Below are 16,715 nucleotides of genomic sequence, written 5' to 3'. Positions count from 1 at the left end.
ACACAAAATGTTACACTGACTGAACAAACACAATTCAATCCAACAAATATTCTGATGATAAAAAAATCTCCAGCTATTACATCACCTGAAGGAGTGAAAAACAACAGGACTAATCACTGAAGATGGTTGCAAAGGTAACTAAAAATATTGGGAAGAAAGTTTTTAAAAAATAATAAAAAAGCAGGTTGTTTTATTATGTCTGGTTTTAAAAAGTTTGTAATTTTAAATATTTTGAAAGAATCCAAAGGCCATATTCAAATATTAAATTTGAAAAGGCCCACTTTTTTGTTATACAATACCACTACCTCATTACTATCTACTTAGTTAAAAATATTTTGAATATTTTTCACTAAGTATTCTACAATAATCAAATTTTATCATTTACAATAATCTAGTCATTCTAGATATTTTAGATTGACTGTTGTTGATGGTTACACCATTATCTAAATGTGATAAAATTACTGATTAAAAACTAAGAAAATTATTTAATGAAATTAAAATTATAATTAATTCAAAGAATCAAGTGGGAAAAGAGAGATAACTGAGAAGAGAATGAACAATGAAAAAATACCAGAACAGAAACATTTCTGTGGATGTGAGGTAATTAAAGCAACAAGCCCACTTTGAATGTATCAGTTGTAGAAAGTGTTATATGAGTTTAGTATGCTAAAAGGAAAAACCATCCCTGATAACTGGAAAAGAAGTGACATTAATTATAAGGGTATAATTTTCATAGATCATATAGGAATGATTTTCAAGAGGGCTGATTTTTAACTATCATTTGAAGATAGTGAGGCGCCAGAGTGAGGAATTGTACAATTTAAGACAGGTATAAATATGAAGGACCAGAATTTCCTAACTGTCAGGAATGTTATTCATAGATAATGGGAATGTATATGATTGTTTAGTTAGGAAGAAGACGCTGTGTGAAAATGTATATTAAAGAGAATATATAAATACAAATTATGAAATGTACATTTTTTAGATAGAGGAACTAGAATTCCATTCAGCAATACTAACGGTTCTATGAGGCTCTGTCGATAAATTTTGCACATATATATGTAAATTATGGAAATGAAAAGAGATAATGGAATGAAAAAAAATGAATAAAAGTACAATACCATAGCTAAAAAATTCAGTATTTATTTTTCAATGTAATCCCTGTTTCCACTGATACATTTTTCCCAACATGTGACAAGTTTTTGCATTCAGTCACTGAAAACTTCTAGCAGTCTTTCTTGGATCCAAGTGGTCACAGCTTCCTTCACCTCATCATTGGTGGTGTAATGATTACCTTTGAGATCCATCTTGAGATGAGGGAAGAAGTGGAAATCGCACGAAGCCAAATCTGGTGAGTATAGCGGATGCGGAATAGGCTCAAACTTCAGCTTGCGGAGAGCCATCAGAGACTTTGCACAGTACCCATCGTCCACAGATTTTACAGCAACCCAATTGCTCAATAATATGGCCTACTCATTCTTTAGATATGCCTAACTGAATAGCAATACGTTGCTGGGTGATTCACCGGTCACTTTGAAGCAAATTGTCCACCTCCTTTCAATGTTTCTTATCAGTCACAGAAACTGGTCATCTGCTGTGAGGTGCATCCTCAATTGTCACTTTACCAGCTTCACATTCGTAAAATTCCAACGCCCATCTATTCGCAGTACTCCTGTCAACAGTTTCACTTCCATAAACTGCTTTTAAACAATGAAAAATATTTGTAGGATTCACATTTTTTGCTGATAAAAAATCGATCACTGTGTGCTGTTTTAACAATGTTGAGATACTGGCCATACTCGACTCAATTTTAACTGCTACTGAAAACAAACCAGTAAACGAAATTCAATGCATTATCGCAAGTTTGTAGAGGGAGATTTTAGCTATCATTTGCTGCCATGCCCAACTCGATAGTATCTTTTTTCTCTGTGTAGCACGCTAGTGTGCAAATTTATCAGTCGAGCCTCATAGTAAAGTACATGGACCAAAGTAGCAAAGACAAATTGTACTTCTAATACCGTTCAATGTTGTATATTTAAAATGAGTAGGCAAGTGAATTAAAATGAGGGAGAAGGACAAAAAAATGGTTTTTACTGATGGTGGAAGGGGAAAGCAGAATAGTAGCAGAATAAGATATAAGTATGAAATGCCAGATCAATAGTTGGGATGATGTTTAAAAATAAACCTTGTTTGCTCTTTCAACAATTTTTGTTCAAAACAAAGTTCTTCTGCTTTGCAGAAACAAGTAATTACAATTTGCTCATCAGACTTATGTAACATAAATTTCAAAATTTATAATAATCTTATTTATCCAGATTTTGAATAATAAATTTACTAACTTAATTCATCCATTTTATTTCAAATTAAAATAAAAATGTAAACTGTTCTACATACAGATAAGTGATCTAATATTGTTAACTGTAACAGTGATAATTTTTCTCTTAGACTAGCATATTTAATTTTATTTACTGTCAATAACAGATTCATTAATGTTTAAAAATAATATGGTAAGAATCCAAATTTAATGAAAAAGTTTATGTTCACAAATTTACAGTTTAATCCCTCAGCTAAGTTTATAAATAACAAACGTACCAGTTCTCTTGTGATTAAATACCATACGGAATCTTCGTTTTCTATTACGAAATGTCGGTGAAACATCTTTCGATTCAAAATGCACCCATACTTCATTATCAACTGACTGCATTTTCTCAGAAATAAGACGGTCACCACAAAATTCTCTGGTACTTCGTGAAATAGTTTCTACATCACTGTTATTTTTATCTAGAAAGTTATAAACAGAAATGACAAAAAAATTAAATGGAAATTATAACAATAATAATAGCACAGGCGCAAACACACAAACACACACACACACACACACACACACACACACACACATACACACACACAAAGATATCCGATAGGATAATAATACACAAATACGAAACTAAGTAAAAAAAAAATACATTATTTAGTAGAAGATCAAAACATCAATAAATAATTAAATTATATAAGTTAACATTATTCAGTAACACAAGACATCATGAAACATCCCAACAACCTGAAAAACATTTACCACTTTTAAATTTGTAACATCATCATTTTTTAAACTGCAAAACAATTTCTTTTTTAGACATGTAATAAATAAAATAAAAAAGTCTTGATGAGTTTGAAGTTTTATTCTGATTTCAACGGCCTATAAAAGAAAAATGTTTTTTCTATTACATTTAAAGTACACATATTATAGTATAGATTAAAGAATTTTTTATGCTGATTTAAAATCTGCAAACCAAAATTGAATGGAAGAAATTTTTTTAGTAATATAGATTTGAAAAACCAGATATTTTAAGGGATTATATTATACATAGTATGATATTATGTAATATTTGGTTTACTTTAGTTTTCACCTATGTTCAGCCTCTGGAATGTCTCTTTTAAGTCTCCAGCAATAATTGGCAAGAATATCCAGGCACCATTTTCCCTGGTATCGTGTTTCCATAAATAAAAAGCATGTTATGGCTTCCACTTAGCCAGCTTAATAAAGCTATGCAAGAATTACAGAAGATAAGAAGAACCCAAGACTTTCCTGATTTTTATAACCAAAATAAGAGTTCATATGACTTTGTAACTGAAGGAGTAATATTTCATTGAGATTTAAAAGTTAATTTACCATACACACATCCCAAAAACTGTTACTCTGATTTATAAAATTATGAGACATTTTTATATAAATTTCTAAACTATGTTAAAAAATAATATATATGAAGCAAAACTGTATTAGAATAATACACACATCTGTATCAGAAAGAGTAAGAATAAAATCAAAGACCAAACTTACAATGGTGTTTGCACATAAGCCAAAAAAAAAATGAATCTCTTGTCTGATTATTCCACATTAATATTAATGATTTAAATAACTAAACTAATTATGATGTCATTAGTAAAAGCTACTAATTAAATCATATTACTGTAATAAATTTATTTTTTCTAGAAGGAATGAGTTGTAGTGAGGAGACTGTCCTTTTCCAAATTATTCCACTCTAAAATTGTTTATAAACACGGGTCATTTGTAAATACCTTCAAACATTCACATTTCTTCATTATTAATATTAACATTGACTCATAACTCTTCACAAGTATTTACTCTTAATAGAGAAAATAAATTGTTTTAACAGTTTCATTTCTTTACAAAATAAAAGCCCTTTTGGATTCAATGTCAAAAAATATATATAAGAATTTGCCAAAATTATAGATGTTAAGAAACTCTTGTAGACCAGTATCTTTATAAAAATTTGATCAGAGATGTTTTGCACATATTTATAAGGTATATTATAAATTATCCAAAGATAAATTTATTATGTTTAAGTTTGTTATCATAAAGTAGAAGTGTTAGTGGCAATAGAGATTTATGTTTTTTAATAATTGTTGCCGACCTACTCAACATTCTGTATATTAGAAAAATAAATAAATGTAGTTTATTATACCTAAAGACATAATACGTAATAGTCACAGATTACAAACTCATCTGAAATAATAGATGTAAACCAATGTGATAACCCATGAAAATGTATCTCTGAAAAATATCAAGTTATATCATTATTGGAAAAATCTCAGTAAATAATATGTGTATTTGTAGCAATTTATTACTTCTATTTCTTTCTCATTTTGTTCATTATTACTTATTTATTTATGAAAACTTTTAAGAAGTTTTACTTAAAGATTACTTTTCAAGCACACTCTGTAATTAACTACATCAGAACATTTAAAAATCCACTTAATCAAAATTTACTGATGATTTTTTTATTTTTTTTTTATTTTTTTTTTTTTTAATTAAAATTACTAACCGTAAAAACTAGGAATTTTGAAATTTTATAAATAATGCAATTTTACATTTAAAAAAAAAGTGCATACTACAACTTTTTATGAGTGATAATACAAAAATATTCAAAACAATAAACTTCATTTTTATTGTTTCTGGAAAATAAATACATTATTTAAAAAAAAGCCCTCTAGCAACTTAATTTGTATATCTTATAATATGTTTTGAGAACAACTTCCCAACATTAGATACAGATCTTTTACTAATTTTTAAATATGTATTACTTTTACTAATAGTTTTAATTTTTAATGGTACGTTTGTATATAAAGGATAATATCTGATGATTGGTAAATTGTTCCTGATGTTTGGACATCAAAAGACATAAAAACACAATTTAAAAAGAAGACAGATTTAAAATTAAGAACTTTTGTAAAAATTATCAAAACTCTGATTAACTTCATAAAGTAGCAGTGCAAATACTTCAAAAAATGCTGCTTGTTTAAGCTACTGATCATAAAAATTAAATATTTTTAATGATTTAAAAGGCAAATATAATATTATTTTTAGTTATTAACACACACACACACACACACACACACACACACACAAACATATATATATATATACATTTTTTTTTTTTACTTTCCTGTCCAGCGCTATAGCACAACTATAGTTTTAGAATGGAAAGTATTGTAATTGGGTCTTTGGGCATATGAAGTTTTCCCGGATCTTGACGTTTTGACACCTAAGGAACCTAAAAAACCAGATGGAAATTTTTCAGATGTTCGTATGTACATGTGTGTGCTCTGTCTTGCACTCCTTATATGTCTAGAACTAGTGGACCGATTTCGACCAAACTTAATCAGATTACTGCTATATATGGGGCATTGATGTCATTAAATTTTCAACTTAAAAGGTCATCTCAAAGGTCAACTCAAAAGGTGAAGCTGTACAGCAAGATCACCTCAGAATCTCGATATTTCTCCTAAGGTCATAATTTTCTTAGGCACATTTGTTAACAATTAAAAAATAATATCTGCAGAAAATTTTTTTTTTCAAAATTGCACCCCACCCCAAAAAATTATCCAACTAATCTACCAGATAAGTGGGTATACTGCATCAATAGAGCCTCCTCTCACCACAAACAGTGCTCGTGTAGCATTGATGTACAGCTGTTGTAGTTGTCTGCTGTTATGACGTCACATATGAGTGGTAGAATTAATAAAATAAATAATACTTAAAGTGCAAAAAAATATTTAGAGGCCACTAGTACTGCCACACCCATGCAAATGAAATACAGTATGAGCCCGCATTTTAGTTAGAATCATTACATTAAATAAACAAAAAATATTATATTGAAATAAAATGATAAATATTTTAAATTGTGTGTGTAAGCCGTGCATCAAAAAAAAGCCATCTGACGGATAAGTCCTACAACTGTATTGTCAGCTTTTTTTATGTGTATTCAAGGCTAACTCTTAGCCTAATGAATTTTAACAACCAAATATGAATTTTTTTAGAGAAAGTTTCTCGGGTAGCCTGGATTAAATTTCATCAAAATTAAACATTTTTCTTAAAATAAAAAAATACAGCATAACAATAATTCCAATTATTTTCACTTGAAATTTCAAGAAAATCAGTTGGAAAGTAAATGCTGACATGCTGTAACTTTAAAACAGTAGATATAAAAACCAATTTTATAAAACTAAGTTACTTTATTTTATATTTTTTATGAACGTGTATGTATGTTTATAAACATTAGCTAATATGTTAATGTAAAAAGATAATACAAATGGTTACATTTCAAAGAATGTAAGCTCATTAGTAATAGACTCTTTTTGTTGTATTCCATTCCTGATGGTATTTTTATCTTTTTTTTAACTTTATCATGCCAAAGATTTCTCTACATTTATATTTCTAGCAATAATGACTTTTTCATATCAAGTGATTTTTTTTAAGGTCTACTCATTTTTTACGGATTAATAAAATTAAGCATTAAAAATATTTTAAGTATTGCACTAAAAGAAAAAGATTACACTTTTTTCAATTCTTCTATATATATCATCTTTCTTAAATTGGTGTTAATTGTTTTTATAATCTCTTTAACTTTATTTTATTTAATTTATTATCAATCGATATTTTTTTATATGATGTAATTTCAAACAAACAAGTAATTTTTTTCTGTATGTTGCCAGTACCATATTAATTAATAAAACCAATGATGATTATATTTATAACAATAACAATAATTTTATTTTTATATGAATGCGTACTCCCACAACTGGTGAAAGCAAAATATACTACCATGCATGGTTGCTTATCATTTAAAGAATAATAGAATATTCCTTTGTTCCTCAAACTTCTTTCCTTTTTATTTATATGGATGGATGCAACTAAGTAAATATGTTTAACTAAGGCATGTTTAGTTAAACATATTTACTACCTTAGATAAGAGCAAGTTGAATGTAACATTTTTAATTCCACTATGAACATTTCTTTCTAGTTCTTTGCAATTAGATTTTTAAAAAAAATTTTCTTAAGATAAATTATTTTTTCTATTAATCTTTGATGCAAATCTGACTAATAATAATTTATTATTATTAAACAATAGTTTGCTTCTACTACGCTGACTTCTATAGCAGAGTGGTAGCATTTATGGTTTTTCATATGGAAGGTCTCAGGTTCAAATCCTAACGAGGCATGTAATTATTCGCATACTTCATAATTCAACAAACATCATGTTAAAAAAAAATTAAACAGCTATAACATTAAGTAACTGTAATATGTTATGACTGTAAGAATAAATAAATGATATTTAAAATTAAATTAAGCCCTTAAGAAACAGCTACTTTTCTTTTACTGTTTAGCCTCCAGAACCAATGTAATGTATTACTTCAGAGGATGAATGGGAATGATGTGTATGAATGTAAATGAAGTGTACTTTTGTACAGCCTCAGGTCAACCATTCCTGAAATATGTGATTAATTGCAATCCAACCAGCAAAGAACACCAGTATCTATGATCTAGTATTCAAATTTGTACAAAATTAACTGCCTTTACTAGGATTTGAACCTCAGAACTCTCGATACAGCTAATTTCCTTTTTCATATTTTTACAAGAATCTGTATACTTCTTTCACAAAGATTCATAATGGTTTTTGATATTTGTATTAGTTTTTAAAATTTACATTCTTTTGATAATTTTAGTATCTTTTCTATTAACTATATTTTTTTACATGAATAATCTTCTATTTTGATATTAATTTAATTTATTAATTTTTTTTGGTTGCTATTGCTAGATTAAACAAAATTTTAAAATGTCTCCTAGATTGGCAACTTTTACAGCAATTTTCATTATTTTTTTTTATAATTGAACACGAATAATTTCATCACTTATAGAAGTTATATAAAAAAAATTGAATTTTTGATAATTGATAAACATTTTTTTTTTTCAAGAATTACAAAAGGATGGATGAGCAAGGTTTTTTTATGCCATGAACCCAAGGAGAATTAAATTGAAGAAAAATTACATATTTTTTAACATTCATACATGTGTGTCAATATACACGTACACACACGCACACATACATGCATGCATGCACACACATTTGTTGTAAGTGTTGATAAGTATGTGTATACCAAGTATAAGAATTTTAACAGCAGTACTTGACATTTAATGAAAAAAAAAAGATATGATGTAAAACAACAAAAGAGTACAAATCGAAAATGTACACGTACTTCAATGCAACATCGAGATAAAGTAACTGCTACAAAAGATAAAAAGTATAAATAATAACATTTATGAGACATTTTATCAATATAATAAATTATTAAACAAAGAAAAGAATTAATTCATATCAAAAATAAAGTACTATCATAAAAACATTACCAAATATCAAAAAGTTATTAGTATTAGTACGTTATAAACATTATTAAAGAGCAATACAGAGTAAGAAGCATTCAAATTTTTACAAACAATATTTCAAACAAAAATTTCAGTATGAAGTTGTAAGTTGAAACATTTAATTTTAATTTTTACAAATTTATGTTAAATTTTTTACAAAAACAAATAATATGTCATTTTTAGGATATTGTTTTAATAAATTGAATAATATTACAAAATAGAAGTTATCATTATCATTGTAGTACATAATTATTATATATTTTTTTTAATAGAGTTATTTTTATATTTGTTTTATGAATTACACCTTAATGTGACAAAGAGAAGGCAACAATGAATATATATTCAAATATATTATATATATATATATATATATATTAATATATTCATTTTATTAGATCAAATAAAGTAAGATGAATTACTTTATTCCACTATATATGCAGAGCACTTTCGCGATTTACTCGCATCATCAACTGCATTATTTATTCATATATTCATCTCAAATTGCGTTACAAACTTTGTAAAATATAATAATATATCATGCATTTATTAATTTTATTTAAAATTTCAAACCTTTTTTTTATTTTTTTATTTAAAATTTTATTCAGTTAAATTAAAAGTTAAAACAAAATTTACAAATATGAAAAATTAATTAAAATTAAACTTAAAATTTAAATTAAAATTAAATTGTAAAAAATTTTACATTTGTAAAAATGCGATATCAAAGCACAAAATCAAATTAAAATTAAAAATTCAAATTTAAATCAAATAAAATTTATTTTAAGTAAAGCAATTATGCATGTAATGCAGCTGATGGTGCGAGTAAATCGCGAAAGCGCTCTGCATATATAGTGGAATAAGGTAAGGGATCCTACTTTATTTATTCTGTACTTTGGTTGATCTAATAAAATAAATATATTTGTATATCGTACAGAGAAGTATAAATCTTAAAAGAATTGATTTAAAAAAAATAAATATATTATTAAATATATATTTATTTATTTAATTTTAGATTCAGATTCTTTTAGCGAACTGAAATTTTTGTAATACCATACTCCTACAACAAAGTCTTTTTGTTGTATAATATGCTCCTACTTTGTAAAAACTAAAACTATTTCAATAGCATTTTTAATACAAAATATTGCTTCAAAATAATTTTTTATGAAAAATTAAATTATAGCTTATTTTTATGAAAATAATTTTCCCATAAACTGGTAAAAAATCTTTTATCACATTTAACTTTTAAAGTTTATGAGATAATCTTAAATTTTATTAAAATTTGTTTAGTTATTTAATAATAATTATAAGACAAATACAAGTATAATATGCTAAGTTATTGTAACAGTGTATCACTGAATTTGTTATTTATGGGAGAAAAATATTATACAAAAACTATAATCTTGTATAACTAAAATATTGTTATTCTTTAAATTAACAATTTAAATCTTTATAAAAATAGTAATCTCCAATCAAATAGCTATCTGCCCTGAGTCAAATCGCTTGGAGACCAGTTTTGCCTCCATTCTCTTCTATTTCCAGCTGCTAAAAAGCAGCTGGAAATAGAAGAGCACCCATTTCTTTATAGATCATCTATAATTTTTAATTTTCTCCAGCTTTTCTTCTTTCCATCTTCTTCTACTAATCCTTAACACAGTTTTAATCAATTCTTCTCCTTTCATTTAACATTTCCTTCCTATTCTAAATCGTTCTGTTTAAGTTTCTAATCTGATTCACTCTTCTCATTAAACATTTTTCACTTTGTATGTCCCAACCTTCTCTAATCTCCTCCATCTCCACATTTCAAGTGCTTCCAACCTTCCTTTACCCCCTTTATTCTTAGTGTTTGTGTTCTACACATATAAAGAAGTACATTCTGAACATAACACATCACAAGATGTTTCTTTAAGTTAAGTCCATCTTACTGTATAATAACTGTTTTTATTAGATGCTTCCTAAGTCATAGCTATTCTAACTTTTATTCTGTTATCACTGGCAAAATTTTCTGTAATCATCAGCTTTTATTAATAAAAATATAAATTTTAATATTTACTTTTTTATTTTAACATTATTCTGTGGTAAAAACTAAAAATTGTGAAGGTAATAACCACAATTGTGATTTGATGTCTGAATTTTTACAACATAGAATTTTTCACTACTTATGTTTTTAGGTAATTTTAATTTCAAGTGGTATCAATAGCTAAGATAATTAGACACAATTAAATTTTTTAGTATGCAATTAACATCCAAATGATGTTTGTTTAAAAACATGGACATGGACATTTAAAAAAAAAAGCATTTAAAAACTATGGGCATTTATACTCACATCACTGTCTTTTTTTACATAAAGCAATTCCCTACATTCCGTGGTTGTAAGTTTAGTAGTACAATCACATTGTATAGATTCTTGATTCAATACCTTGCCCAAGAAAGAGCAAAGAATAAAATGTGTTGTTTTTTATTATAAAATTTATACGAAATCAATTTAATTTGTGTTTTAATTATAATAGTTTAGAAATTAAAATTTGTTTTAATTTTCTTTTTCAAGGAAAATTTCATGTTTATTAATATTGTTCCTGACAATATTATTAATATGTGAACAAAGTGGTGTGCTTGCTAAAAAACAGAAACATAATAAAGGCAAAGAAAAATCAAATATACAAAACACAAATTATAAAGATGGCAAAGAACACAACAGAAGGTAAACATATCTTTATCATTTTCTTTCAAAACTCCTATTCAGTTATAGCCAACATTCTCTTAAAAATAAATTTACTATTAAAAAGATCCATCTTATAAGTATAAGAAATACATTATTTTTACTTTTTATTATCTCCTTAGAGCCATAAAACATTACATATACTGAACATTTAATTACGAGTGTAGTATATACAAAAGAAAAATTAATCTTAGGTTCAATGTCACATACCTCATTTCAAACAGGTATGGAAATTTATTGTAACTGCCATTAGAAGGTTACAAATTATGTTGTCGACTACACCCTTTTCTGATAATTACAATGTCAAGTCTCCTAAATTTTTTATGCTTGACATCACGATCATTTATACTGTTTTCTGAGCTTTAAATATAGTTAAAATTAAGGAAGCAGAAGGTATTTCAGGTTTTTTTTTAATGAGATGTGCGGGCATCAACTGCTATGATCATTTAGCCCAAATGGAAATTTGTAGGATATGAAAAATGTCATGCCTGACTGGAATTCGAACCCAGAACCTCCGGGTGAAAGGCAGAGATACTACCACTCACGCCAAGGAGTCTGAGTTAATAAGCTAACAGGTTTGTTAACAAGCTAATAAGTTAGGAAAATATAAGTAAATTTTTTTTTTCTTTTCTAACTAGGATACTAATACCAGAACTGCTGTGAAAGAAAAATATTCTCATTTAGAGAAAAAAATTACTACAATATTTCTTACTGAAAAGTTGAATTAATCATCAAAATTTAGATTATGGAAGATAAGGAAGCTTCCTTTATTTTATGTTGTTAAATTTCAAAGATATAATCTCACTTTTATTTCTATGTTATTACATTTTTAAAAGTATATAAAACATCTAAATAAAGTTTTTATAACTTTACACCTTTTTTATACCCATTAGTATTCTGTATGTTTTATAAATCATCCTGAATTCACCAACATATAATAAATTTCTTTTATTAAACAAATGGTTAAACCTTTTTTGAGATATAAAGTAAAACAGATATCAACACACATCTACTTAAACATGCAAAATCTTTAAAAAATATTTTCATACTACCACTGTCTTTCAAGCCAGAGATTCTGCGTAAATCCTAGTCAAGCACTGTACTTTGCACTTGCTAGCTACATATTTTCCTAACTCTTCTTTCTAATAATTTGGCATCAGGATGGTCATGTAAAAATCCTGAAAATCTAACCAGCTTACCCCATAAAAAACCCATAGAAAAAACAGGTCTTAAAAGACAACAAAAATTGTATTTTTGAACTCGGGAATCTCAAATGTTAATAAATTTTAAAAAAATCTAGACTGTCACTTTTTCATTATAGCAACAATATTTTTCCATCGTTATATTCTACAACAGCTAGGAAAATACAAATTAATTTTGATGAATTTGTTGTTCTGAATGTGTAATTTTTGAATGCAAACTTATTTGGTACTATAATGAGAAAGGGATTATACACCATAACCATTAAAAAAAAATTGGCAAATTTATCAGTTAGTCGATGGGTTACATTCAAATAAAGCAGATTATCTATTAAATAAATTAATAGATTAACAATAATTTTTTCAGAAAGTTTTGTTTAATTAAGAAACAATTTTCAAACATTACTACTGATTTTTAATTTTAAAAAACTGAATATAATATCAAAATGTCATTAGAGTCATGTTATTTTGTCAGAGCTTTAGTATGTTTTGTAAATAATGAGTTTTATTAGATGAACATTTCCTGCATTTTAGTTATATAACAGGAATAAATCAACATCAAACACTTCACTCCTTCTTTTCCATAATAAAAATCGATTGTTTATTTACTTGAGAATGACAATTTTGGGAGTGACTATTATAAGTCAGGTCATGTACTATCCTTTTGATTGTGACACTGACTGTACCATAAAAGAAAAATAATTTAAAAATAACATTTTTAAGGAAACTGACTAGACTAATCTATTTTAAGAGATGATTATAAAAATAGTGATAATGAGATGTAGGTTACCTGATTATTGAAATTTTTATATAATAATCTATGCAAATATAACTGAGTAATATGAATAAAAATATTAACACGTGATTAGTTTATAAATTCTTCCCTATAGATGAAAAAAAATGAATGAAGATTTTTATAAATTTAAAAAAGCACTATTTCTGAATGTACAGAAATATAACTCCAGAAAATTTGTTCATAACTATGATAGAGTTTCTTTCTGCTGTAAATCACAATGTTATTATTAATTATGCTTACCTTAAAGAGGCAATAAAATCTGTTTTTATCAAATTTGGAGCTTTCATAAATTCATACAATTGACACATTTTTTAAAACTGCATCTTTTTATCTTTCAGTTTTATAAAATGTTTCTATTCGTAAAAATATACATGTCAAGATAAATTTGCTTTGTAAGTGGACCATTACACTTTCAGAGTATACGTAGAAAAAATTTAGCCTGTTCAGTTTTACACTCACTGATTCGCTTTAGACTTATCTCATACACATAAATACCTCCATATTTGTGTATTTTGGGTAAATTAAAAAAAATTACTAGTTAAGAATCTTGATTCCAAAGGCCTTACTTTGAATGATGAAATTCAATCTGATTTTTTTCACATTTTGAAGCATTGCTTGTTATAGTATTTTAAATAGATCTGTTAAAACACAAATTATAATCTATACACTTTATTTTTATGTAGTTTCTACTTTTCAGCTTCTAGAGGTATCGGATGCATTGTATACAGGGATGGGGATATAATGTTGCCAAATTCCTTTCTGGTATACAAGTAAATATATTTCTTTCAAGTATAAAAGCTGAATTTCTTTTTGACCTTATAAGAAATAGTTTTTCTGGTCACTTAAGACAAGCCCACATTAAAATCAGCATCTTCAACATCACTGAGAAAGGAACTCACCATAATTTAAAAGTTCTGCAAACACATTTCCATATAAATAAAAAGTGAATAATTTGTAATTTATCTTTATAAAGTTTAAATCATATTTCACCATACTGATCCTACATGTTAAATTTAAAAAATAATGACAATAACGTAAAATAAAATAGTAATTATGATTATAATAATTCATACTGCATTATTTATCTTGTACTAAAAACATAATTATATAAAATTTACTCGAAAATTTTACTAATTTACTTTAATTTACTCGAATTTTTTTTAATTTATTTTTTTTACTTCTTTTACTAGAAAAACAAGAGATACTGGAAAAGAAGAAAAATATGTAAAAGAAGAAAAATATAACAAACAAGAAAATAAAAACAAATATAAAAATCAAGACTTTAAAAAAGAAAATATTGAATATAATAAAAAGAATGATGCCAAAAATAATAAAATTAATACGAAGAAAGAACATTCTGAAAAGAAATATATAAAAAATGATAAAAACAAAGGGCAATTTAAAGAAGAAATTGTAAAAGAATATACTGATAAAAAAACTGAGAAATATTCAAAAAAGATAAAAAGTGATATTAAGCTAGATGAAAAGGAACCAATAAATGGTGAAAGTTTTAAAGAAAATGAAAGTAATCAAAAAGAGTTCAACATACCAGAAATAAATGAAAATCTTGAAAAAAATGAACAAAATGAAAAATTAACAGAAAAAAAATTAGCAAATAAAGAATCAAAAGTAATAGAAATAACTAAAAATAATGAAGAAGAAAAAAGTATACTCGATGAGAAACAAAATTCTGAAAAATGTAATAAAGTAAATGATGAAAAATTGTATCAGTGTAATAAAAAAACAGATAGTGTAGAACGTAATAAGACAGAGATTTGTGAAAAATATAAATTAGAAAAAAATACACAAGTAATTGAAGAAAAAATTATATCTGATAAACAAGAAGTGGCACAAGAATTTTTAGATCAAAATACACCAGCATGTGGAGCATAAAAAACTTCAACACTTGTTATTATCTGAAAGAAAGATAAGACAGTAACTGAAATACATTAGATAATGATTTTTTTCCTAAATCTTAAATATTAATTATAGTCTGCATAACAAACAGTTATTATATTTGTGTGTAAGTAGTATATATCACTTGTCCCCATTGTAATAAATAATTTGTAACTGGATTTTTTTTTATCTGTTTTCCATAAATTTCATTAAAATTTAAAAGATTAACTTAGAACTCAAACTGGAAACTGAATTTAAAAAAATGTACGGCACATAAAAAAAAATACTTTTTTGTAAAAAAAAAGATATCTTATATATAAAGCCGATAGTTTATCTGTAATTACATCACATGAGAACCAACAAATTGCTTTCAAATTTGCAGGATACATTCATGTTATCCCAGGGAAGGTTTTAAGTTGTAGACTGAGGCCTTAGCCCCCTTGCAGGTGAAGTTGTAAATTAAAGATATTAATTAAAGAAAAAAAAAACATTAACCTTTTACTTCATTATTATATTTCAATCATGCCAAAGAAATAAGTTACGAATTTAATTACCCCAGTTACTACTATTGTGTCTTTTGTAATTTAGTGTTTTTTTCAGGTTTCTATAAACCCTGAATACTTTAATTTTTATTTATTAGTATTATTCTCACAACCATGAGGGTAACAATTACTGCGGGGATCCAGGGGGTGGAACCGTCTGGCCAGATGGAAATAGCAAGCGTAGTTAGCTCTGCCGGGAGCCAGGGGGCAGACAAATAATAATGTGAGCAAAGCAATCTCTGTGACCCTAGGATAGGCCCGTGACCCCAGGGAGCCCCTAGATCAGCTCCAGGGTTCACCTAGATTGACCTGGGCCTTGGTCTAATATATGTATAAGTATATATATTTAGTATTTTTTAACAACCAGATACACTCATATAAAGCAAGACTGATCTTACCTTCAATCTAACACACAGGATAACATGTTTAAAAAAATTAAAATATATATATATACAACTAACTTTTTGAAAATTAAAATAATTCATCCACATACTGTACACAGACTGATGATGCGGGATCTCACAAAGGTCAACTATTGGTATTAGTTTTTTTTATTACTATGTTTGATGGTTAAGTTGGTTATTGTTTTTTGAATATATATATATATATATATATATATATATATAGGGCCGGCGACTTATTTTTAAATATTCGCGAGTCTGAACACAATTTCACGCATACAGGACCATCTATCGGCTATTTACGAAGCCACTGAAGTTGTTGTTTTGATTAAGTATTCGTTTGGCTGCCGGTGAATGCAGATCGCAATGTCCGCGACAATCGTTTCTCCCGCCGGTTGTGAAGTGCGCGCTGCGATTCGATTTTTGTGTGCAAAAGGATCTTCAGC

At 26.7% G+C, this 16,715-nt stretch overlaps 2 protein-coding genes across 2 annotated transcripts in view; one reads left to right on the top strand and one right to left on the bottom strand.

Moving 5' to 3' along the window:
- The window catches only part of LOC142330195 (cubilin homolog), a 170,094-nt gene that overhangs the window by 101,621 nt on the left and 51,758 nt on the right, over positions 1-16,715 (bottom strand). The window contains exon 10 of the mRNA XM_075375320.1: positions 2,593-2,781. Within this exon, the coding sequence (XP_075231435.1) occupies positions 2,593-2,781 (189 nt within the window). The remainder of the gene's footprint in view (positions 1-2,592; positions 2,782-16,715) is intronic.
- LOC142330197 (uncharacterized) lies at positions 8,637-15,505 on the top strand. The gene is made up of 3 exons (XM_075375321.1): positions 8,637-8,826; positions 11,265-11,417; positions 14,621-15,505. Exons 1-3 carry the CDS (start codon positions 8,819-8,821, stop codon positions 15,321-15,323), a joined length of 864 nt encoding a protein of 287 aa, XP_075231436.1. The 5' UTR covers positions 8,637-8,818; the 3' UTR covers positions 15,324-15,505.

The sequence above is a fragment of the Lycorma delicatula genome, chromosome 9 (genome assembly GCF_047948215.1).
Source record: "Lycorma delicatula isolate Av1 chromosome 9, ASM4794821v1, whole genome shotgun sequence".
Classification (NCBI taxonomy): Eukaryota; Metazoa; Arthropoda; class Insecta; order Hemiptera; family Fulgoridae; genus Lycorma; species Lycorma delicatula.
This window is presented reverse-complemented; position numbering and strand designations above follow the sequence as displayed.